The following is a 25,691-nucleotide window of genomic DNA, read 5'->3' on the forward strand; positions in this document are numbered from 1 at the left end:
CTTTAATATCCTCTCTCTTGTACTTAACGTGCATTTATCCTTTCTAATTTGCTATCAATCAGCCTCCAGCTCTTGTCTGTCCCTATTTCTTTCACCACTCAGTCGTCCCGAGAGGCATGATAACTTGCTAAGTGTTTGGAAATTAAAGAGGAGCCTCACATTACACAACTTCAGGCCTGATTTACTGAAGCTAATCCAGACATATTTTATCCATCTCTGAATCACAGAAAGCATGTTTAGTCTGACCTGATCTGACCGAGGGAGTCACTGAAATACAAACTTGTAAAAAATGTATATATATATTTCTTTTTTCTTTTTTTTTTCCTGCAAATACAAATACGTTGAGATACACTTTCAGCCACAAGCATCTATAAATGATTCACTGGGGAATTGAATTCCTTGCTTGAACTCTACAAACAGTATTAATATCTAAACCTCCATCCCCCTTTGCAAGTAAAAATTAGAGCAAATGCATTTATTGATGCATGCTCCTCTTTCTCAAGCTCTATTTTTGTCCATATCAAATGAAAAAAAAAGTGTTAATGTTCAGCAGACAGTGGACATCCCTCGCAGCCACATCAAGTCACAACCCGTCTGTGCTATATTTTGCAAACAGCTAGTCACACAGAAACTACAGGGAAACATAGTCATTATTTTGAGTGGACTTTTGTGTTTGTTTTAGTGTGCTCTTGGCTAGAGGCTTATTTCATTTAGACAATAACATCTATATGCTGCTTAGATTATTTTGTCTTTTTTTCTAATTACCTGTTTTGGTTGCCATGTCAAGTGCCCAATCCCAATCTCCACACTCACAGACTTAGACTTTGAGGCACGCTCCTGCAAATTCCCTGAGGGCTTAGGGTTATCCCTCTGTCAAATCGTACGGTGTTTGAGGGCTCTCACGCAGACATCTCGAGCCCTCAGTTCGCATTTCTGCAGCCTGTTACTGTGAGATTTACCCACAATTCATAGTATAGTGACGTTAAACTTTGGGTTACCAGGGGGAACAGTGAAAGCATAGGAAAAAAGAGATTAAGATTGTACATCAAAACACTTGAAATCATTGGAATGCAAGCAGAGGCCATATTGCACACCTTGTTTATTCATCAACCATTTCTTATCATTTTGCTAATTGAAGCTGTTTGACAAAAACAAGTGAACAGATCATTTGACAATTACCTCTCATCTCACGAGGAAAGCACATGGAAGACGTTCAAATCAGGCATTAAAAAAACCTAAAATAAAACCCAAAATTGTACATAACGTGTTATGATGTTGTAAGGTACTAGATATGTTGCCACAAAGGGCTTTCCCCCTCTTATTTAAACCCTTTAATGCTCTTGCAGCCTCTAACACCATTTAACAGGTGACGTCAGTTAATTTCCTGAGGGTTCAGGGCTTAAGGCCTTTAGGGGGACATTGGGATTTGGCCATAGACATCTTCATGCTGTCCGTGACTGTAATAATCACTCTCTATTATGAACATTTGTGTTAAGTATTTGAGCATAGTGGCTGTTGCTAACACAGAAGCGTATTTCAATAGAGAAAAACATGCAAAAATCATGTACCTAATACGCCTCAGCTGGAAATGTCTAGCTCTGAGATGTACTGAGGCAAATGTAACCAGGCTGTATAGAGTGTAGTGATCAGATGATTCACTGCTGCTGCTGCTCTGCTAACATTCAGTGGCATCTAAGCGCTCAAATACTTTCACTGAAAGGACACTTCAGTGTAATAAAAACATTTTATATGGCTTCCGGCATCACAGCCTCGTGCCCTGCAGAGATATTTTTACCCTGCTGTTTTTCCTGTCTTGTCATGACGGTGTGCCTCTGTGCACAGTGTTTCATTTAAACAGAAGGAGGGGAGAGAAAAGTGTATTATACCTGTAAGGGGTCAGGTAGAAACAGAGAACATATGCACTCAGGAGACAACATTTGAATGCGTGCAAGCCCCCAGCTGACAGTGTCAACATGAAAAAAATGTAGATGTCGCCATCTTGTGGCTGCCAAATGTGAACTTAGAGCTCAAGCCTGAACTTAGAGCTCAAGCCCTTAACAATACTCAAGAGTATATATTAACTCTTCAAAACACAAAGAGACTTAAATTGAACCAAAGCAGTATCCTGTGAACAATTTATTCCAGTTTATGTGTTGTCAAAACTGTAAATCATTATTCTTATTTTTTTAAACTACACTCCAGATGTTACATACAGGTTCAGGCGACAGCTGGAATTGAACAGATGGTTGGGCTTCTTCCCCATATGTTAAAGCTAACAACCCATAGGATATCAAAGATGACAGAGCATTAATATGCATGCAGAACATGTGAGGCACGGAGAGCTTGATCTCCTGGCAGTGGGAGGAGTAGGTTGTTCCAAACAGACATTCAATACTTTACACTGATGAGATGTAAGAAAAAAGGTGCTGTTTGATGAATGAGATCATGACACAAAGTACTAATTTATTATGGATTTAACAGCTGTGCTACCTTTGTGTTTGACTATTTGAATTTTCAAGGCATTCTGTGATTTTTACGTAATTGTTATTTAAAAGAAAGCCCCCAAAAATCTTGATGTTTCATGCTGATGATTTTGTATGTCCACACACACAAGTGCTGTATGCGACTCTTTATAAATACATGATATATCAGAGATATCCTTAAATGTAGCAATACATTCAGTGTTTCCCAGAATGGTAGTGTGCTGTTTTGAAAAGCTCTTCAAAGCACCTTCAAGAGCATCTCATGCTTTGTTTAATCAAGAAAACCATACCCTTTCTTCACCCCAATAAAACAAAGTGTTCTCCCCACCTCTGCAACTGCTCGGTATTGTTATAATCTTTTGGCCTGAACGCCTTTTGTCTTGGAGTGTCTTGAGCGAGAGAAAGCCTATTCAGCTACACCTTTGATGGTCAAGCATGTCTTGTAAATTTACATGATTGAGATGCTGGCCATCTACGAAGTAGGCTTTTGATCAGAGGGCTCTTCTTCAGGGCCATCTTTGTAATCAGAAGTTAACTGTGTGTGTCCTTTCTCATGAAACTCAATAGCCCCTACTCAAAGGCTGCTGTGTCCATCTGAAGACTTTGCCTTTGATCTGCGTGAACATCATATTACCAAATCAAAGTCGGTTCTCCTGCCAGTGCCAGATATAATGATTTTGTCCAATTTTGTGTGTGTGTGATGTGTGTACATTATAGCACCCAAAGACATATCACATTACATGTATTCTCTGCAGGGTTAGCCCTTAATGAATACTGCAGTACAGTTGGTGGATGTTCCAGGAAAAGATGGACCAACAGGATATTACATGTCACATTCTTCCTGTCATGGTGAAGTGTGAACTCCCAGTTGAGGCGTAGATCCATCAATAGCACAGACAATATGTGCACTGATCTCCTCGCCCAAGTTTAGTTGGTGTGTGTGTGTGTTTGTGTGAGTGTGTGTGTTTGTAGGGGTGTTTCAGTTGAGGGTGAGAGATAAAAAAAAAAGGTGCAATGTCACTGACAGAAATGTGATTGGTGTCAGTGTCAGACCACTTTCAGACAAACAATATAGCCCTCTGACCCTCTGATAAATCACCCCGAGGGGCTGTGTTAGTGTGGGCATGTTGCTATAGGTACTACAAACAGGGTTCATACCAGACTCTACATAAGAAGTGGACGTAGTTGTTGTGACTTCCCCCATTGGTTTGTTGGCTGCGGGTTTTGACTTGACTTTTGGCCTTCGCCATCTTGTTTTTTTTGCAACTAGTGATTGGAAGTGACCATATTTGGCCTGCGCGGTAGAGACGCCATCTACAGCAATGATGGTCAGTCCATCGCTTTTATCCAGACTGATGTAACTATTGGATGTATTGCCCTATTATTTGGTACAGACATTCATGGTTTCAAGATGATGTATCCTAATGTATAAAGTGATCCCCTAACTTTTCCTCTTGTGACATCATGAGGTTCGTATTGTGGTTTTGCGTAAACTCTTTAAATTTGGTATCAACATTCATATTCCTCTCAAGATAACTTTTAATCACTTCGGAGATCTTTTGCATTCGGCAGCTCACATTACTGCTGTCTTGGAAAGGGAGGAGTGAGCAGATGGGAATTCAGTTGGTGGCAATCTGCAACCACACAGCTAAATGCCTTCAAATTTAACTTTTCATCTAGTTCCATTATTAAGTCGAATTTTTTTTTCCGAAACTTTGGTTCCGGACTAAACACAAAAACATGACATTCCCATCAACCTTTATGTTTTGTGCTAATTAGAAAATATTAATACAGCATGCCAAACTTAAAGATGAACATTATTCCTGTTAAAAATCGGCATGTAAATATTTTCATTATAAGCATGTTGGCATGCTTGTGTTACATTTACCTCAGCCTAACAGAAGTGTTACCAATACTGTAGAGTCTCTTATTACCTGGTCTGTGCGCAACATAATTGGCGCATTGAAATAACTGCTACATCCATTGATGAAGTGCTCATTGGTCTGAATGCTGCTTTGTAGAAGCAACCATCCCCCTTCACTCCAAGCCGTACCCTCAGTTTTTTAATAGCTCATCCCCCAAGAGACAAAGCAGTAACTTCTGGCATCTGCTATTAACTCCAAATCTTTATATTTTTTCTTAGCTGCTGTATGTTCGTGTCCGTTTCCTCTGTATATATTTTTTTGCTCTAAAGCATCTAAAGATTTTTAGACTGAAGACATTTGGTATTTTAAACAGCTACTGCTCACAGTTCATACCATCACAGCATTAAAACATGAGAGACAGTCTGAATTCACAAAACTCTGTCAGACTGATATCATTTCCATACATGAGAAACTTTGGTTCCCAGATGGTGTTTTTATGTGTCTTGGGCAAGCTCAGACATCTTGAGACTCAAGAGTAACTTTTCCAAACTATAATTTTCCAAGTGTGCTTGGTTAATGAACAGCATAATGGGTGACTGAAATAATCTTCAGCAGCTAACAATTAAATCTTTGATATTGAAGAAGAAAAAAAAAACACAAATGCACCAAAGTTGAGGTTTGAAGCTCCCTCTGATTGGAATAATCTACCTGTAAATATATGATCCAAATCATCTTTCCACTGGTTAAGAAATGCCCTGTCATCTACAATATATTTCCGTGGTAACGTCTCTATGAACATGTTTTATAACTTTATTACTTAATGTGATCACTGACTTTAATGCTTTCATGTAATCTCTAAATGAATAATCCATTCTCAGTTGTTGAGGACCCCCTTAAAAACAAGATGGTGCACATCAAGGGGTTGTTTCCTGAACTGTATATAAGAAGTGGACGTAGTCAATGGACGTACTCAATAGACGTCACCAACTGATTTGTGGACTGACATTTTTGAAGCCTCCAGTTTGGTGATTTTGCAATTGCCATCTTCGATTATGGCTGTCGCAAAAAAAAATTGAGTTTGGAATGTGGTGGAGTGAAGTAGTGATGCCATATACGGCTCTGGTAGTTGCAGCAACCTGTAAATCACAGTAAGCCCGCCCTAAAGCATACTTTGCTTTATGGTCTATTTTACTCTAAAAAGGACCATAATGTATTAAATGAACTCCATGCTGTTTTGAAGAAGACTTGAAACTAGCGATTGAGACCATCAACTCATGTTATTTGTTATTTATACAATTTATACTGAGGTGATAAATAAAGTGAGAAGTAGGATCATTTTCTCATAGACTTCCATACAATTGGACTTCTTTTTGCAAGCGGAGGAGTCACCCCCTGCTTGTTAGGAGAAAGAATGCAAGTTTTAAGACATTGGCTACACTTGGAGGTTGCCAATTGGAGGTTGGCGCCTGGTTGTTCTTAATGAATAATTTCAAACCAGTGTGAAAGTGACTGCCTGGAAGAGTTGGCTAAATATATTCATATTTGTAAAAATGTCTGTTATGCAAAAGAGGAAAGTTGTCATACTTAACTTATGCAGTTATGTGTAAAATGCAAACTTTTGTAGTTAATGGGAAAGTGTTGCACAAACACTGGCAGTCACTTACGAAAGTGCTCTAATAGAAATCTGTGACACAGCTATCTAGGCCCACCTGAATACCTCTCAGTCACAGAGTTGAAACTAATTATTGGCTGTGTGTCCCACAGCCACCTCTTGTTCTTGCCCCAATCACGACCCCGGCTTTACATCTCTCACTGCAGCCTGTAATTACTGCCCCACTCTCAGCCTCCAAGCCTGTACGTTATTTTCATAAACCCATTCCTGGGACACCAGATCACTGTCCAATTACCAGGTTCATTTCAACTATCTACTGGAAATCAACACCACAGGCTCTCCTGTGTACTTCCAAAGGACATTCCAGACACAGCATGCAGCTGCTTTTCATGTCTTTGCTTGTGCATCTGTGTGTGAGTGTGTGTCTGTTTTCCAATGCGTTTCTTGTTGCGCTGCAATTAACAAGTGTGGAGCCTTCTTGGCTTAGTGGATGACTTAGGCTCAGCAGAATGAAACTGAATCATTCTGACACATATTGTTTAGCGATTGTGTTTCTCGTAGAACATTGCCAGCATCAACGCAATGGCACTCTGAGTTGTTTTCCTCAGCCACACTGGAGCAGCAGGGGACAGGTGTAACAAGCTGTCTAACATGAAAACATTGTGGTCTCTAAAGGATAATTCATGCTTTATCACTATTTCAATATAGCCCCAAGTGTTGTGTTGTGTTGTTTTGTTCTATCCCCATGGTAAGTGAGTGACACAAACACCATACACTTGCTTTTATGAGACAAATTAACTCTTGTAGCAGATTGTGGGTGTCGCAGATAGTTGTAGCTCATTGTCATGAGAAAAACTGATGTGTGTGTGTCTGATGAGCGGCCTCTTGTTTAAATATCTGCCATTTAGAAAATGTGTTGCATAAGCTTCTATAACTTGAAGTTTTGACAAAGTTATTTAAAATTATTTAAATCCTTGGCATTCTTGCATTATTGACTTATAAATTATCAGAATTAAATAAGCATTTTCTGTTTTGTCATTGGATCCCTACAGTATTTGGCATGAGTTTAAAAACCTCTTCAAGTTAATCGACAGGTAAATTTGTAGAAGTAGGGCGAAAGCTTTTTTAAAGTGACTCCACAGCTGGCTGACTCAGAGATTGGACATTACAAACATTTGTGCCTAAACAGCCCTTAACAGAGCTTAAGTTTACTCCTCATTTAGCTTCTTAATATTCAAATTATCACCCAATTAAACCTATATTATTAATAAATTGTGAGTTGTCCAATAGAAGTGAGCAGGATTTCTACATTCATTTATTCTGTTATTGTTCAAGAATTATGCTTATGGGAATACCCCAGTGTACTTAAATCAAACTATTATCTTAATCTGATTCCTCTGTATTTGTTTGCATGCATGAAAACATAGTCAGTGTTTTGCTGGAAATATTTATCTATTATTTCTCGACAATTCACTTCACCAACCTATTCTGAGGGTTTCTTATGCCTCCCTTTATGAATAACACAGATCAGAGAACTTTTCTTCCCACCTCAGTCTTGGAACGACTTTAACCATTAAAAAATCATTCCCACTGTCTGTCATTCATCACAACTATTGTTCCCCAAACAATCCCATAATCAATAGTGACAACCACTTTGTGTAACACAGTGTCCTCAACCAAACAGGGACATTAAGTGCTTTCACCCATAAGCCTGGTTATACTGTACTGTGCTTCTGTAAATGGTTTTGAATTCTGTTGTGGGCAAACAGAAGAACAGGTGGAGCAGTGTTTGCCAGGGTATTGTGTTTTAAGAGGCATGGATGACGGCCATAGGAGCTTATCAGACATGAATGAAATACTGTATCAGCTATGCTACCGCGAGGGCCCCAAATGTATCCTTTACCCTCCTGACAAACCCTCCTCTGCAGTCCTCTCCTCTGTAGTCCTCACCTTTCAAAATGTGTTGTTCCCCCACCAGCTGTGCCCTTTATTCAGAGGGGTCAGCAGAATGAGTGAGGCAGAGTGTATGTGTCTGTGAGTTAGTGCTCGAGGATGTGTGTGTTTGGAGGAGGGAAGGCAGAGCCAGTTGACATGGCGTGAGGAGGAATTGTCACCTCAACTCATTGAAATAGGCTGCCATGTGTCTGAGTTCAGATCAGACGCAGAGTGTGATAGTCAGCTACTGTCAGCACTTAAATTTAATTAAACCAACTCTTCGAATCCAGAGCAGAGTTTGTTTTAGGTTTTTATTTGCTCCCCTGTGGGATATTAAATTCATCCAGAATATGATCTTTTTCTTTCTTTTACAAAAGAATGGGGCACGGAATAATCTGTTTATGGGACATCCCCTGAAGAATTTCCCGTCTTTTTGTAATATCTTAGTCTGCGTTAAAGTGGATAACACTACAATTGGATTGGAGATTAAAATACAAGTACGAGAGACGTGTCTTTTGTTGGAGGGCTGCCCTGAGCAGTGCGCTGGTTCAGAGTAAGAGCTCATCGCTTGTGGGACTCTGTGAGCAGAAGATCTTTCACAGTGAATGATGGATTCTTGGGATACAGACTCTGAGGACTCGTGCAGTTGGGGCGACTCCTCTGAAGAAGCATCATTATCAGAGGAAGACGAACTTGCCGTCAAATATAATAAAGAGTAATGCCAATCATGCAGTGATGTGTGTTGCCTGTTGAGAGTAATGTTTTCATTGTGTGGGGAGTGAATGGAGTTGAAAAAGACATCATTGATATGCATCTGTTAAGTTTTGACTGTTTCCACGATCACAGCTCTGATAAAGCATTTAAAACTAATAATAGTGTGATTTAATAACTGCCACATGTATGTGTTTGCATTCATTGGATCAAATGTGCCGATGTTGCTTTTGTGCCTGATTGTGTTGTATGATCTTTTTGTCCAGGGAGGACATCAGGACAGCCAACGTCATTGCAGCGGAGGCAGTCACCTGTCTAGTCATCGATAGAGAGTGAGTATCAACACACATATCCCCCATAGAACATAATGACTGTGATACATTATTGATCATTGTCTCTTTAGCATTAAAGTTGTCTGCCATGAGCAGCCATGCAAAACGAGCCCGTAAATTCTGCTTTGCTCATAATGATCAGTCAAGGACAATTTTGGGGGGTATTACCTTTACATAACATAAACCTGTGTCACCTTATGAATGAACATGGAACACATGTAGTCCTCATAACTTTCGATTTTCAAACTCAAAAAACATCAAAGATCTTGTGGAAATGTCAAATTTATCCTATATCATCCAATACGTTACATTTCGACAAATTCAATAAATGTAATGTGAGACATATATTGTGCATTTCCAGGATCATGCTTCTCTCTCACTTTATCTCTGGTGTCTTGTTTGAGTGTCTGCTCACAACTTCTGTGAGTCATAAAAGGCAATCACGTCACCACCAGCTGCTATGTTCAGCAGTCACTTAATTCTCATGCAAATGTTTTCTAGTCACACAAACAACTAAAATTATAAGACTGACTTTTTAAGCGATGCCAAAAAGGCATGTGTCTTAAATCCTAAATTAACTCCAACAAAGAATTTTAGGATATGCCAAATTTGTGCAGGAATGACTCACAAAGGCAATTTTTTTTTCCCCGCTGGTGTCTGTCAGGAGCTTATCAAAGAACAAAACCATATTTCAAGCTTTGCATTGCAGCTGCATGGTTTGACATTTTAACACAATGTTAACCATTTTTTTTAATGGTACTTGTAAAATGTAGATCCACAGAAGTTTATCTCAGGTCACTATCTAAGGATTAAGAACCTGTGGTGAGAATAGAGAGACATATGGATTGTGCGTAGGGAGGATGTGGTATCAGTTTACCCAGGGCCTCCCTCTAGCCCTCAGGGAACAAGGCAGGAACAAATGGGCCATCCTCAGAGCTAGCAGAGGGGTAAGTGAGTGAGTCATCTAGAACAGGTGATTATCACTGCCTTTCACTCTGCCTGTCATAAGAGCAGCTAATGCTCTCACTGCCCCCAAAAGTAGCTCATTGCGTCTGTGTTTGTGTCACCCAGCCGAGACAGTTTTGGTGCATATCCAAGTTATAGTATTTAAACCTTCTGAGTTTTCTTTATGTTCATGCATGTGTGATGCATCAGAACGAAACTGTGCAGCTTAAGAGGTAAGACGAGTATGATTGCAGGAGGAAGTGGAGACAGTTGGAAAGACATGGGGAATGAAAACAAACGGCAGGGTGTCACTGACTCACCAGTGCGATAGAAACTGTAAGCAGCCAAACATTTTTAAGGAAAGCTCAGCATGGAAACAGTCCCAGCTTACAGGCATTATGGTCTCAACAGGAGAAAACACCAGATGTATTACATCGTCTGGCTGACAGCTTGATGAGCCTTGCATGAAAACTCAGTCTCAGTTAGTTGTTCTGCTAGACAGCTAAACTTCAGATAGAAATGAGCCCAAGTGTAGTTATTATTTCTCATGTTGATGATCTCCCCAGGAGGGCAACTTTGGAGGATTTTATTTCAGCAAATTAGCATATTATGTAGCTTGTTATTCTACAGTCAACCTCTGATCGTCAACTTTCTTCAGTGTTCATATCCTGTGTAGTCACTGTGAAAATTGTATCATTAACCACTGTAATTGTATTATTGTGGCCTGAAAAGAACATGGTTGTACTGTCTCGTTCAGTAAAATAACCTAACTCCTAAAAGAACAGAAAACATTTTGATTTTGTGTCTATTGATAATATTAGGCAGTGACCACTCAGCAGGGTGATAAAAAGTGATATTTTCTATTACTATTCATTAAAAGATTTATGCACAGCCTCTACTTTTGTCTCTGAAACTCCCACTCACCCCACATCTGCTATCACACTGTTTCATACCTCTTCGAGGTTGCTCTGTCTTCTCATTTCCTCCAGAGTGATTTTTAGAGGCTTGTCTCTAAAAGCAGACTGATGAATATTTAATATTAACTGGCAGTGTTTTCAATGACAGTCTGGCCATATGTTGCACCAGCTTTTTATACGGATCACCCGTAGTGTAAAAACTGCATTGATTAAGTGTATTACTGGGGGATACATGTATTACTTTAGGTTAGATTTTAGATTATAGAAGAAAATAAATCATAAAAGTTTGCTTGTTTTAACATTTGCTCTCTCTGTTTTAGTTCATTCAAGCACCTTATTGGAGGTTTGGAGGATGTGTCCAGTAAAGGCCATGAGGATGCAGATGCCAAAGCCAAGTAAGACAATTATAATTTATTGGTATGCACGAATAATTTAATACACCCACATCTATTAGCTTTAGGCTTGCTTTTTGTTTTGTTTGTTTTTTGTTTTTATTTATTTATTTTGTAAAGTCATTTTTGGTTTCAATAAACCCTTAAAACGTTGTACCACATTGTGACTGCCCACCAGCAGAAACATGCTCTAGGCCAACTGTTAATGCATTGTGTCTTTAGGTCTGTTATATAACAAGACAATACCCGTGTGGCAGGCCAGAAAGCAGAGGCTATGACCTTCGCCTCTATTTCTGGAGGAATTGATACGTACTCTATTTATCGTCGCTATGGAAACAAGAGAATAGCACTATAGAAGGCACCTTGGCAGTGAGGTGGGCATCTTGGGGTACAGGGAGCTACATATTGACATAATCTGATACCTCGCTTACTCTGTGCTATGTTGTGAGTCAAGGTGAGGAGAAACAAGAACCCCGGTAATGATAGATTACAGAGAGCGAGTGAAAAGGAACAGCTTATCGCCCCATAATGGGACAGAGAGATGTAGATGGATGGACTAAAGCAAGAGAGAACAGCACGGGTGACCAAGCAGACAAGACTTTTGTCCAATGCTTTGGATTTCTAGCCAACTGCCACAAGTGTCAGTCATCTTTTGCAAGTCAGTGGAATTTAGTCAGCAAAGAGTCGAACATAACACCTTCACTTTGTTGGACAGAGGCATTTTGGTAAGAGAGAAGACAATTGGGGACGGGTATCATAAGAGGGGGTGCCTGTGGCGTTCAGCCCTGGCCAGATGTCCTTCATGGCTCACTACCACTGATGATTGCCAGCAAATGTGTGCGATAGAAGGAGACCTGCAGTGTGCTCTCTCTACCCCATCCCTCCCTTTGGTCTCTAGGGATGCTAATTTAAGACTGATTTCATGCAAATGAGCAACACATCACGGCCATTTGTAACCTTATAATAAACCCTATTCGCTACAGAAGTTTATCTAAAAAGAAGCATCTCCCTCTGCTCCCTAAAATCTGTCACATCAAAGCTGTTTCCACACTGATTAAGGTAGCTTCCCCTGCCGCGTGCTGTGTGTGTGTGTGTGTGTGTGTGTGCGGGTCGTCTCTTTGCTGGCGCTCCCCGCCCAACATAGCACATTTGTTTCTTGGTGAGGAAAGCCTGAGTCAGGATACCACGGTGATGGAAACTATCTCTAATTGGTCACAGCGGATAAGCACCATGCAGCCGCACCGTAACTATACAGCAGACTACAGCTGCTCCCTGTGAGGTTGACAGGTCTTTTCTTCAAAGGCTACCTCACTGCTATGTGCTATACGTGCACATTGTTTTTGATCAAGTCGCTTCTTCTCGCTACTTAAAGTAGAGCCAATAACCTAGTCTCTGTTGAAATGTTCTACTTGTTTTTCTGCATGTATAAAGCTTAGAATTAGGCATTTTGTGGAAGGCGAGATAAGAGTCTGTAGGTGAGACCAAAAAATATAAAGTTATCTAAATTCCCATGTCTTGAATACAGTTGGTTAAGTCCTTAAAACTTTGGGCCATGGGTTGCAGCTCCTCTGACCATAAACTGCACGACGCTGGTTTGCGTGTTTTCAGGGATCTTTGCATGACATTCATGAAGTCTCTCTCTGCTCATGCCCTGTCATCGGTCTTAAAAAGGCATACAATGCCGTCAAAATAATTGTTAAAAGCTTGTGTTTCCTGGTTCTCAAATTAAACAAGTAATCAGGTATGATAGGTCAACAGCTAATTTTAGTTTGACCCTATTTTGTGATGAACTTGTTTTCCCTTCAAACTGTCAACGAAATGTCTCAAATCTAAGTTTATGAAACTTGCAGATGTCCTGTATTTAGTGTAAACACACACTTTCCACTCACTGCTAATCATGGCCCATCCAGCATGATGAAGATTGATGAGGAAATATGAACCCAGTGTGACTCATCACGTCCAGTGTCTGTTGAGCAGGTGTAGCCGTTCAATAAGCGAGAATTACTTGTAAATAAAAGTGACATTTAATGAGAGTCAGCTTTAAGGTCGGAGATGCCGTCTTCTCTTCTCTCCCTTGAGTCAGGCTAGACCAAAGGAAATGAGGCCAATAACACAACACACACACACACACACACACACACACACACACACACACACACACACACACACACACACACACACACACACACACACACACTCAAATACACTCTCACACACGTAGACACATGGGCATTGCATCATTTTTTATGATCTCATCCGTTCACAGATTATCACCCACTGGGGCGTTACTTGACCTGCATAGGAACAATTTGTATTGGTGTGCAAGTAACAGATTTACCACATAACAGTAATAAGTCACATGTCTGTTCAGCTTTGTGTAAGGAACCTTAAAATACACAAAGGCCTATATGTAACTAACCAGGGTTCAAATCAAATTCCTTCATTTTCAATTTAAATGTAGCCAAATTAGCTGAAAAGCTAGTTTGAATCTTCAGTCTCTTTTTTCTGATATTGTTGTAATCCTAGAATATAAAGAGTATATACAATTTGTACAATAGTAAAAAAAACCGTACTACATTAAATTACATTAATTTAGGATGTAGCTGAGCTCTGTGTTAGTTTTCCAAGGTCATCCTTACATCTATTTCTGTTTGGTTCCAGTCACACTGGATCTACTCGCCAGTATAATATTCCATAGTGTTTCTTCAGCCATAGACATAGACGAGTGATGTTCTGCTTCGATCTGGAAAAAATCTAAATGAGTGTGTGTGTTGACGCTTTCCTCAATATCTCCACAATACATGAACTTCTTAGGGAGCCTACGTGTCCACGCCTGAGACATTGAAATACAGGAAATGTTTTTCCTGTGACAATAACTATTCATTATAATTCATTGCAGTGCTCTGATTACTTCATTAACTGATTTCAAAGTTGTCTCCTTGTATTCACTTAATATAGGAGTTCATCTTCAGCACAGAATAGAATAAATGGGTCGATTCTTCTTTTGTCTACTTAATGTAATAGCTTAATTATATGGTTCAGCTTTGAAAGGCTTGGCGTTGTTGTACTTCAAGTATTTGTTCTGTACCTTGATACTCCAAATGGAGCAATGCTGCCATCTGTTGGCTAAATCATACTATTACTTTTGAACCTTTTTAAAGGCCTGAATGGTGTTAAATGATCCCCTCTTTCCTTACCTCTTGATATCAAGTCAGAAATTTCGAGACCTCACTCATTATGGGCACTCGTAACTTCATGTATACCTATGTTGAATACACTTATTGTAAGTCGCTTTGGAAAAAAGCGTCTGCTAAATGACTGTAATGTAATGTAATGTAATGTAATGTAATGTAGCGCACGTGTCAGGCATCACGACCGTATTAATAATCCTGTCCCACAAAAAGGAATGCATGCACTCTCAGATGCTTTTCTCCATCCTTTTGTTAAGCGGAGAGCATTTGGGGATTTGGAGTGTTTTCTGGGCCTGCTTCCAGGTGATGGGAGGGGAGAAACAGATAAAAGGATCACCTGCAAATCGTACATGCTCGTAGTCTTGCCTATGTAAACACAGATAAACAGTTACTGTCCTAGAAACCCAAAGTGTTTCTGAGAAACACCGTGGCTCAGTAACCTGCCAACACATGCCCTCACAGTGCCCGCTGGTATGCAGCTTAGCAAAAAAGGTTTTGTTGTTATGGCTCACAGTGTAACTGATGTATCTGGTGGATCTGAGTAAAATCCTTTTTCCACATTTCAAATGGCCACATAAGCTTAGAGTCCAGTCTCATTGGCCATTTTATTTATCAAGTTCGAACCTAGAACTTATAAAATGAGTCATTGTTTAACTTTTATACAAATAAACTTAATCCCTGCTGCACCATGAAGGAAGACTCCTGACTTACCTAAACAAGCATTCCTTGTAGGGGTATTTTTGGTAAATGTCCAACAGTGGAATACAGCTGTGCTGTTTTTGGTCGAGAAAAAGGCCTGACGTTGAGGGCGATGGTCTGTTCTGACAGACCCAGAAAAGTCTGTCAAGGCTCAGAACTGTTCTAAGCCCACTGATCCAGTGACTGAGCAGATGAAACTCTGTCCGGATCAAACAATAACCAGAAAAAAAACATGGGGCATCTGGGGATAAGGGTTGGACACATGGAAGCAATCTTCACTGCCGGCATGTGCAGGTCTGCGATGCCATGTATCGGTGTTCGCTGGCAGAGCCGACGCATGTCTTCGGAGCCAGATGATTAGGGAGCTTGTATGCCGGACGTCCCATCTTTGGTTTTTTTCTATCAAGACTGGGGGCAGACAGTATGTGTTCAGGGAAGGTCAAAGTGGTTTACCAGAGGACTTAACTCAAACACATCCTGTTCCCATTTATACAATCCACATCCTCAATAACATCCTTGTTAGATTAGTACGAGTTAAATCCTATAAGATTTGCAAACAAATGAGCACACAGATATTTTGTCTCAGGTTGTTGAAAGTGGATTATCTGTTCTTTCATCCTTCATCTCAACTCTAATCCTTTTCCTATTCTGTCTTTTTTTCCCCCGTCTTTCTCCCGGCACCACAGATATGAAGCAGAGAATGCGTTTTTCTTCAACCTCAACCTAGCTGACTTCAACATCATCGACACTCTGGGAGTTGGTGGATTTGGCCGCGTTGAGCTGGTGTGTGTGTGTGTGTGTGTGTGTGTGTGTGTGTGTGTGTGTGTGTGTGTGTGGGGGGGGGGCTGCACATTGACAGTAACATCTTCACAATCGTCTTAACAGGCTGTGCGGGTAAATGTGCAGCCGATCTTTCTGCTTGAACTTCTTTCTTTCCTCACTGCAGGTTCAGCTCAAGAGCGATGAGAACAAAACCTTCGCCATGAAGATCCTGAAGAAGCGGCACATCGTCGACACAAGACAGCAGGAGCACATTCGTTCAGAGAAACTCATCATGCAGGAGGCCCACTCTGACTTCATTGTTAGGTACACCCCCTGAGCAGCTTCATTGACATTTGTCCACATGTCACAAGGATCAATGCTTTATTGCCTCAAAGGACCTGATTTTTTGAGTGCTTGTCTGTGTAACCGTGATGCTCATAGCATGCTTTCGTATGGCTTATCTGTGTATGCTGGAAGATGCTTGAACAGCTTGTGACTCTGAAAGAAAATAATTGGGCACATGAGAATATTCTACAATATACAGTATAATGTATAAAAAAGGTCTAGTAGTATCAACAAAACAACTATATTTCTGGCCATATATAGATGGGTAACTGAGCCATTTTGATGTAAAATTGCTTCATACACAATTGGAGGTTGTATTTGTGTTTAATAAAATAATTACATTCGAAAGCATGCTTACAGATATTTAATTTAGATGTACTGTGCGCAAATTAGTGTCAGCAATCATTTAACTTTGAAGTTAATCTTTGGAATATTAATTAATTGCACTTCTCCAACTAAATATTCACCAAATGTTTTTACTGCATTTAAAAGCTGTTTAAGATAACATCCTCTTTTGTGTTTTCAGACTCTATAGAACATTCAAGGACAGCAAGTACCTCTACATGTTGATGGAGGCTTGTTTAGGAGGAGAGTTGTGGACCATTCTTCGTGACCGGTAGGCTCTTTTTCACTGAGTCAGATTTGAATGAATTGTTTTAGCTGTGTCATATTTCTGTTAATGCGAGTGATGCTCTCCCGGACATGTATAGCGTTTCAGTTACAGTAATAATCCTAACTACTCAAGTGTCTTTTGTCCAGGGGTTCATTTGAGGACTCAACCACCAGGTTTTACACAGCTTGTGTGGTGGAGGCCTTCGCCTACCTGCATTCCAAAGGAATCATCTACAGAGACCTCAAACCAGAGAACCTTATTTTGGACCACAGAGGATATGCCAAACTGGTAAGAGACCAATAAGGGAATACCACCCTTTTGTGAGAGAAATCTCATCTTCCTATGATGTTACCATGAAGGATCAAATGACACCAGTGCACTTGCCTCATGTTGGCAGAAAATAAAAGTATAATTACAGTGTAAAAAAAAGTGTAATTGAGGTTTAGTCGCGTTTTGTGTTTTTTGGGTTGCTGCCACTCCCTTCTCTCCTGCTGGTGAAACAAGTTTGTTGCTTTTGGCAGAGCAGCAACCAGCTACTCAACTCATTCTATCCATCATGTCAAAGCATCAAATGAAATCCGTAATACTGAAATAATCACACCAAGAATGTACATGATCTGATACAGATTAGGAAGGAATTGTTATGACATGCATTCATACTCCTGTTCAACTTCAATTGACTGACAGAACCCAAAAAAAATTCTTAGGTTGATTTTGGCTTTGCCAAGAAGATCGGATTTGGAAAGAAAACGTGGACCTTCTGTGGGACGCCGGAGTATGTAGCACCAGAGATCATTCTGAACAAAGGCCATGACATCTCAGCCGACTACTGGTCTCTAGGAATCCTCATGTTTGAGCTCTTAACTGGCAGGTACCCACAAGCCTGGGCATGTCCATAAAACTAATATCTTAAAGAAACAGTGTGTTGGATTTAGGGGGATTTGTTGGCAGAAATAAAATTGTGTTCATAATTATGTTTTTATTTTTGTATAATCACCTAAAACTAAGAATAGTCATGTTTTCGTTAGCTTTCAAAGAGCCGTTTACAACCATATAGGGGGCAGGTCCCGTTCGCTCAGTCCGTCGGGCGGACAAACTAAACACTGTCTCTAGATAGGGGCTTTCTCTTTTAACGTTACCTGAAATCCATCGTAGTTCTCCGACATGTTTGGAAAAGGTGTGGGGAGCGGAGGGGTATTCAGTGTGTTACAATCTGCAAACTCACCTCTAGATGCCTCCAAATCCTACACACTGCTCCTTTAAGTGTTCCCTGTGATGGCTTATGTTGTATCAATATCATACACAACAACATAAAAAATCTACAACAAATGAAATACCATTAAGACAACAACAATCTATGCTTCCGTTATGCAGCCCTCCATTCTCTGGCCCTGATCCTATGAAAACCTACAACATCATCCTGAGAGGCATCGACATGATCGAATTTCCAAAGAAAATTACCAAAAATGCTGCCAACCTAATTAAAAAGCTATGCAGGTGAGTGTCTGCGCTTCCAGCTATAGTTGAAGCTCAGACTAATTCACTTAAGTGGTCTGTATGCTGACTCATCATGTGTTTTTGCTTTTTGGTTTTCTATTGCAGGGATAATCCCTCTGAACGACTTGGAAACTTGAAAAATGGAGTCAAAGACATCCAAAAGCACAAGTGAGCATGTCTTTAAATTATTATAATCCTCGTATTTATTAATTTTCTCCCAGTGTATAAAACATGGAATTAAGAAACAATGCTGTGTTTCCTTTAGATGGTTTGAAGGCTTTAACTGGGAGGGCTTAAAGAAGGGGACATTGACACCTCCCATCATCCCTAATGTAAGTGCACACTGCTCATACTCCTCATCATTTTCTTTATAGTTGCCCTTTTGTAATCAATCTCATATTCAAAATAAACTTTCTTTCCACCAGGTCACATCAGCTGTCGACACGAGTAACTTCGACAGCTTCCCAGAGGACAACGAGGACCCGCCTCCTGATGACAACTCCGGCTGGGATGTTGACTTTTGAAGTCCTCTTCTCAACTTAAAACCAAAAGAAACTCTTCTTCTGCTGGCTTGGAGGCCGTTTTGAGGACATGGCTGTGTTGTTAAAAAAAAAAAAAAAAAAAAAAAAAAAACTACTTTAAAAAGAAAGAGATGACATGGAAAAGAAGATAAACGGATGGATGGCAAACCCTCTGGGTCACCGATATGCCTTTATTTCACTGTGGCTCTGGATCAAGCATTTATAATGGGACTGCTGTAGCACTTCTTCAGTGTTGTCTTACACTCGGCTCTCAAGGCAAAGAAAGTGCAGGGATACACACATATACACACACAACACAACACCGGCTGATAATGGAGCCAGGTTTTCCCTTTGAAACAGGGAAAGATGTTTAGAGGGTGGATGAATGTTCAATAGTTTTGGTTCTAGGATAAATAAGAGTGTGAAAAATGCAGACTGTTCAAAAAGAGAGGAGGCTGATGATTGATTTTTTTTCCTGTGTTTGTTTCTCCGCAATATTTGGTGAAATGTGTGGAGGGTTTAAGATGTCACTGCAGTTGCTCCCTGGTGTGTGACATGCAGCTGCTTGCTGCAATCTTCGACACTTTCCGGAGATCGACAGACTACAGTTTGCAAGCAAAACTGGTATCAAGTGCTCAAGACTAACCTGAATGTCTCTGATTCTATTTTAAGTTAACATCCTCATGGCATACAGCATGCACAGACATTGTATTTGAATTGACATTCACACTCATGACCACAGCCAAATCAAATACTTTATATGAGGTTATCCTCCCTTGAAAAGCACAAACACTGTGCATTCAGTGAAAACAGACGTGACTCTCAAAAGTGCCCTGCTTAATATTTAATGAATCACACACCAACACACATGAAATATCAGCAAGTATTTCCATTAAGCAATGTGTCCTTATGCACTTAAGACCATTAACTGAAAAAAAAATTGCAGTTACAGATAATTTTAAGCTTCAGTGGATGAAGTAACACTCTTTTTTTGTTATTTAATATGCTTTTACTCACTCATATGAATGCTTCTCTACCTACATACTTCTTAATTTTGGTTTTTAAATCACCCAAATGCCTCGTCCTCAGTTCGCCCCCTGTATAGTTCTGACATAACTGTGAACATGGTTTCAATGTCTTTGGTGCTGTTATTGATAAATTATGGTAAGCGATGGTGAAATGACAGTACTGGCTTTTGTTTCGTAAAGTGTTTTTTATTTTTATGCTTGATTCATTTGTGAAAAAGATTGGAGACTTGTCAATTTGTGAAGATTTGTTTGAAATCACTTGACACCATGTTACTTTGTGCTAAGTGGTATTCTCGAGGTTTTTAAGCAGGTTCATCCATATAAATTAACAATCCTCATCTTGAGAGGCAACAGACCACATTCACATTATCTTAAGACTATCTTGACTTAACTTCGTCTTATGGCTATTTAAAAAATGTCTAATTTAAAACAAAGAAGAAAGAATGAAAGGCAGATTATATTGTGTTAAACTCACAACTTTGACCACTAGCTCCATGATCCTTCATCCAGTTCATTACCTCTCATGTCCAAAAATCAGAGCATTAAATCAGAAGAAATGTAAGTGCCTTAAATCAATGGCATACAAAATTAACATCACAAGTCCTTTTTGATGCTGCATGAACACATATACACCTCAAAAAACGTATGTGTCCTCTTAGATGGCTGCTTCTCATCCTTTGTTATATCTAATAAACACATTAATCACCATGGAAAGAGAATTTCATTTGATGGCTGGCAAAACTGCATATGAAAAAATATTTCTGCTTTCTGCTTTTGATTTCTCTCACAGGAACATTATTATATTAAGTGATGGAAAGAAAAAAATGGATCATACCTGTTACAGCTGCAATGACATGCTTGTCTCTACAATCTAAAATGGTCTTATGAAGTCAACCACAACTGGCCTGATGTGACGTGAACTATAAATCAAAGCTCGGAGGGACCATTGATCCATCACCTGTTTCATGTAGAGTTTGTAGAGATGGCAAGAATGATCTGCAGTTTTGAACATTTCAAAGATTGGAAAGAAACATTCGTCTTTACCAATGTTGACAATCATTGACGGCGTGATGGCGGTAATCGTAATGTCTCATCATCCAAATTCTCCTTTTATAACAGCTCAACTCATGTTTCATCCCAGGAAGCCAAACAGACCGGCCCACTTACATTTACATGATATAAACCATTGAATGATGTTGGTGAAGCGCTAAGAAATCTTATTCTGTGGGCATACCATAAGTATTTTGCTGTATTAAGCGCAGGTTAAGTTTATCACAAAGCCTTATGTATGCCATCACTTTCCAAACCACTGGTTTTGAGTCTTATATTGACCGCCTTCTGCAATGTTACCTGATATTTGCCTTGTGTTATGTTGTTTATTCTGCTGTAAATTCATTTTTGCAGAGTGCCACCTGTAAGATTTTTAAAATTATAGAGTAAAAACAATACTTTTGAGTGCTCTTTGTCTCTTAGTTATTTTAAACAGATTGAGAACGTGTGTGTGCGCTTGTGGCCACAAGAGGGAGCTGCAGGTAAGACAGATCTCCCTCAAACCAGCTCAGCTCGATGTGAACTGGTTATAGTTTGCCCTGAGATCTAATAATCGGTCCTAGAGTTAATGTCATCCACTTACTGGTAAGTGCAGATGATTCAGCTTCTCTGGTCTCAGTGTTATTCGCACAACAAATCTGTTTGGGGGGACAGGGAAATGGCTACAGTCATAACAACAGGGTGACACCTCTGTGAGATCAAAGGGGATCAAAGTGCATCAAAGGAGCTCACCTTACCGGCACTGACATTTAGTAAAGTGGAGATAAAAGCTCCACTTCAAAAGACATACAGCAATTCAAACGCGCAAAGTGCTACAGTGTGTTTGTCAGGTGTCTATGGCGCATCTCTCTCTCGCACACACACACACACACACACACACACACACACACACACGCACACACACATCCTCACACTCAGACGTAAGCTACATGACCAGCAGATGACGTCCAAGTGCCAAGAAATCTTCATAGACCAAAAACACTAAAGGGCTCGTTTCCATCAGGGACTTCAGCACCTGTGTTTTTCAGCATATCAGATAAAAATATTTTTTTAAAAAAAACGAGTGTTAGAAGGCCGTTTCACCTTCCAATATTTCACAAAATGTGACTTAATTCAAGAAAACATATTTAGTCGACTGTTTACTGATTAAAAAAAAGGGTGGAATTGTCTGGGTTGGTTGGTGCCAACACACTTTTAAGACTTATTTTGAAAACTTGTTTTTCTCCTCTTAGAATTGACATTTCTTACAGCGGAGGAGCCCAAAGGGTCAGAGAGCGGGACAGATCACAGTTGCCTTTAATCTCAAAGTGCCAGTCAACTCCTGAAAGGCCTCGCCACGGAAGTCCATTAATTCGGTAAACTTTTCACACCCCTTAATGGTCTGCATATCCCCACACATTGATGTCCGCCACTGGTGTAATCAAGCACACTTTGGAGGATAATTGCCCCCTTTGCAATCAGAAGGATCAAATGAAGTAGACCCAGTTAATCGACGCTAGTAACTTCAATCACTGTCTTCACACAGCCAAAGGGTAGTGGGCTACTTGAATGTCAAAGAAACTGCAATAACCAAACAGCTTCTTTTTTTTTCTCGTTTTTTTTTTAAAGAAGAGTAACAGAGCCTATGAAGAAAGAGACCATCCCTCATTTTGAGTTTCTGTCACAGCTATAAAGATAAATGACGTATCAGATGAATTGTGCTGCAATATTTTACAGCAGATGCATTTGTTGTTTTAGGTTAATTTAATCCTAAAGTCATTAAAATAAACAATATTAATAAATGGCGAACTATTGGCTATTTGGCAAAAAAACCAAAAACTGATTAAAACTTTATAATGGAATAAGTGATCTCAAAACCAAGAAAAAAACATATTTTTTTTGGTCTCATAAATGTTTTAATTGGAAACAAAAGCAACCATACAATATTATAGGAGTTATATCAATGTGGTGAGACTATCATATTTGTTTTCTAACACTTCTTTTAAATCATTTTGATCAGAGCAGAAGACAAAAAAAAAACTGTTTTTATTTATTTATTTTTGAAATTCCTCTCTGCACATACTTTTTTTTTTTCCGCAGCATGCGTTATTTACTGATGGTCATTCAGACTCTGCGGGTCATTATCACTACACAAACATTGTGAAACGCAGTCTTGTGCGGGTAGAATGGATGGCCATTTCCGTACAGTGGGGCTCTTTTGAAATTCCACCCCTCCGCCTTTGTTGTGCACAGCGAGGGGCGGGAAGACAAACAGGTCCACATGTATAAAGAGATCATCCCAGGGCTGCGAGTCAGGAGCCTCCGACAGCATCGTGCCGAAAACTCTCTGGAAACGTCGTGATTCAGGATTCGAGGCCGCTTTGGACTTTGTCACATAGCCACTTTTACAGCAAAACAGTCGGGGGACTTTTTTCCGTGTTTTTTTGGCAACGCAGCAGAACCTAACAGGAGAACCATGCAGTTAACGCCGACGCATCGCTTCTTGGCCGTGTATCTCACGCTGTTTGGATACCTTGGGGACGTTTACGCGGGGACAGTCCTGGTGAACTCCAACGCCATCAAAACCCTGCCCGGTGCTGCGGGTGGCAAAGGCACCGATACCGTCAGCCTGAGTCCGCGCACCTCACCCTCCGGTAGCATGGGACACAAATTACCCGTTGACACCTTGCAGGTAATTAACTCTCCCGTGCGTAAAAGTCAGTTCTGTGCGCCATGAGTTACGCTTGTGTACCTTTTTATATATGTTATACCTCAATGCTTCAATGACACGCTGCTTTTGTTTCTTCCCAAACTTTAGCAGTCAGGTGTCTGCACGGATGATGAAGACTGTGGAGGTGATGAGTTCTGCAACGACGCCCGCGGCGTCTGTCTGCCCTGCCGTAAGAGCCGGAAGCGTTGCGCACGGGACTCCATGTGTTGTGCAGGAAACCGCTGCAGCAATGGTGAGCAAAGACGTCCCATTTGAAATAATGACAGACATTTATGATTTACCAAGTTGTTGATGATAATTCTGATGTATGGGTATGGTGTGCTTGGAGTCATACTGTCTGTATGTTTAATGATATCCATTAATTTTAATGTGGGGTCATGATAAATACAGGGCCTGACTGAATTTCTTTCTTTTGACCTTACTAGGTGTTTGCCAGGCAAATGACATAGATGGTGCTGATGCATCCGTCATCACCGGCTCTCACAAACACAACAACACTATGGAACATCAGGCCAAGAAGCCAACTACTGCCCACAGCAATCAGCCCCATTCTTCAAAAGGTGAGTGTCCTGTTCATCAATCAGAATCATCAATATTGATCACATTATTTAAACACAAGCAGTTTCTGTGAAGTCTGTTCCATGTAACATACTTTCATCTCCCTCTATATCCAGGCCAGGAGGGGGAAACTTGCCTGAGATCTGCTGACTGCTCTGAGGGTCTGTGCTGCGCCAGACACTTCTGGTCTCGCATCTGTAAGCCCGTGCTGACGGAGGGACAGGTGTGCACGCGCCACCGCAGGAAAGGCACCCACGGCTTGGAGCTGTTCCAGCGGTGTGACTGTGGCGACGGTCTGGCCTGTCGACCAGAGAAAGGAGAGCGAGACCACACTGTCAGCAGGACTGCAGCCCGGAACCTACACACCTGTCAGAGACGCTGACACCAAAGCGTGGACACACACAGACACAGAAGTACACACTCACACACACACACATCCAGCAAACTCACAAATCGGTCACGGACACTGAAAAACACATTTCAGCCTTCCACACACCAGAGATGCTGACACACATACACACATATAGACACCCAACACCTAAGACATTCTTTCCTGCCAAAGTTGCTGACACAAACAGCACCCGGAAGGATAGACATGATTCCTGGAAAAGTGATACACCCAGAGGGATGCAACAGTGCAAGACGGAATGATCCGATTCCCCATCAACAGATGAGGAGTCGGAAGTTAGGAAGTGACATTTCAGAAGTTTCAGAAGATCGATACTAGTCGTCGGTAATGGCAGAGCTGTTTTGTTTCTCTTTTTATGGAACTTCAAGCCTCAGTTATTGCAGTAAATTACTGTATTGTAAATATTATCCTGAAGGTGGCACTTAATTGAGCTATTGAATTCTGTCAACACCAGTATTATAAAGACATGGTGCTGCATGCTTTGTAAATGTGTTATATATATTGTTTTATAAGAAAATGTTATAAATAGAAAAATGAATATATTTGTTTTATTAAACATCATGTGATAACCGTACTCCTTCTTTCTGCCCATCATTTATTGGCGATCATTTTCTGATCTACAGTGTTACAAAAAAAAGCAAAAACAAAAGAAATGTCTTTGGGGAAATTATTTTCTTGAATATAAATTCTTCTGCAGCAGTTAGTGTCCAAACCAATTTAGTCAAAATATTTGGTTGGTACAATTTGGAAATGTTTCTTGCAAAATAACAACAACCCCCCCTTCTGGAAAGCAAGAGTTGATTGAACAATCACTTGGTGGTGAATTCTCAAAACAGTGGTTGAGGCTGAGGGAATAGTTTTAAATGTTTGGCCCAGATATGCTTCTGAAACTCATTGGACAGAGTTACTATAATATCTGCAGAAACATACTCACAGAAAACATTCTTACAACAAACTATGATGAGTCATTGATGGAGCCTCAACTGGTCTCACCCTGCTGTGGAAGCAGTTGATGGTCCATCAGGCCTACGTCATCAGACGAACTTGAAAAACAGGACAGGATGCTGCCATATCAAATGATAACTGCAACGCAGTAATAACAAAGTATGTGTGTCC

General features: G+C 40.3%; 2 protein-coding genes across 3 annotated transcripts in view; both read left to right on the plus strand.

Moving 5' to 3' along the window:
• The window catches only part of LOC129092017 (cGMP-dependent protein kinase 1), an 83,202-nt gene extending 62,010 nt beyond the window's left edge, over positions 1 to 21,192 (plus strand). For both annotated transcript variants that reach the window (XM_054599762.1, XM_054599761.1), the window contains exons 8-18: positions 8,873 to 8,938; positions 11,121 to 11,195; positions 15,769 to 15,865; positions 16,029 to 16,168; positions 16,716 to 16,805; positions 16,949 to 17,090; positions 17,510 to 17,673; positions 18,177 to 18,299; positions 18,405 to 18,467; positions 18,565 to 18,631; positions 18,725 to 21,192. In XM_054599762.1, the coding sequence (XP_054455737.1) occupies positions 8,873 to 8,938; positions 11,121 to 11,195; positions 15,769 to 15,865; positions 16,029 to 16,168; positions 16,716 to 16,805; positions 16,949 to 17,090; positions 17,510 to 17,673; positions 18,177 to 18,299; positions 18,405 to 18,467; positions 18,565 to 18,631; positions 18,725 to 18,823 (1,126 nt within the window). In that variant the 3' untranslated portion in view covers positions 18,824 to 21,192. The remainder of the gene's footprint in view (positions 1 to 8,872; positions 8,939 to 11,120; positions 11,196 to 15,768; positions 15,866 to 16,028; positions 16,169 to 16,715; positions 16,806 to 16,948; positions 17,091 to 17,509; positions 17,674 to 18,176; positions 18,300 to 18,404; positions 18,468 to 18,564; positions 18,632 to 18,724) is intronic.
• A 1,953-nt stretch (positions 21,193 to 23,145) lies between these two features.
• Positions 23,146 to 25,141, plus strand: LOC129092572 (dickkopf-related protein 1-like). Its single transcript, XM_054600562.1, has 4 exons — positions 23,146 to 23,569; positions 23,696 to 23,840; positions 24,034 to 24,168; positions 24,283 to 25,141. Exons 1-4 carry the CDS (start codon positions 23,354 to 23,356, stop codon positions 24,546 to 24,548), a joined length of 762 nt encoding a protein of 253 aa, XP_054456537.1. The 5' UTR covers positions 23,146 to 23,353; the 3' UTR covers positions 24,549 to 25,141.
• Positions 25,142 to 25,691: the final 550 nt, after the last annotated feature.

This window comes from Anoplopoma fimbria, chromosome 6 (genome assembly GCF_027596085.1).
Source record: "Anoplopoma fimbria isolate UVic2021 breed Golden Eagle Sablefish chromosome 6, Afim_UVic_2022, whole genome shotgun sequence".
NCBI lineage: Eukaryota > Metazoa > Chordata > Actinopteri > Perciformes > Anoplopomatidae > Anoplopoma > Anoplopoma fimbria.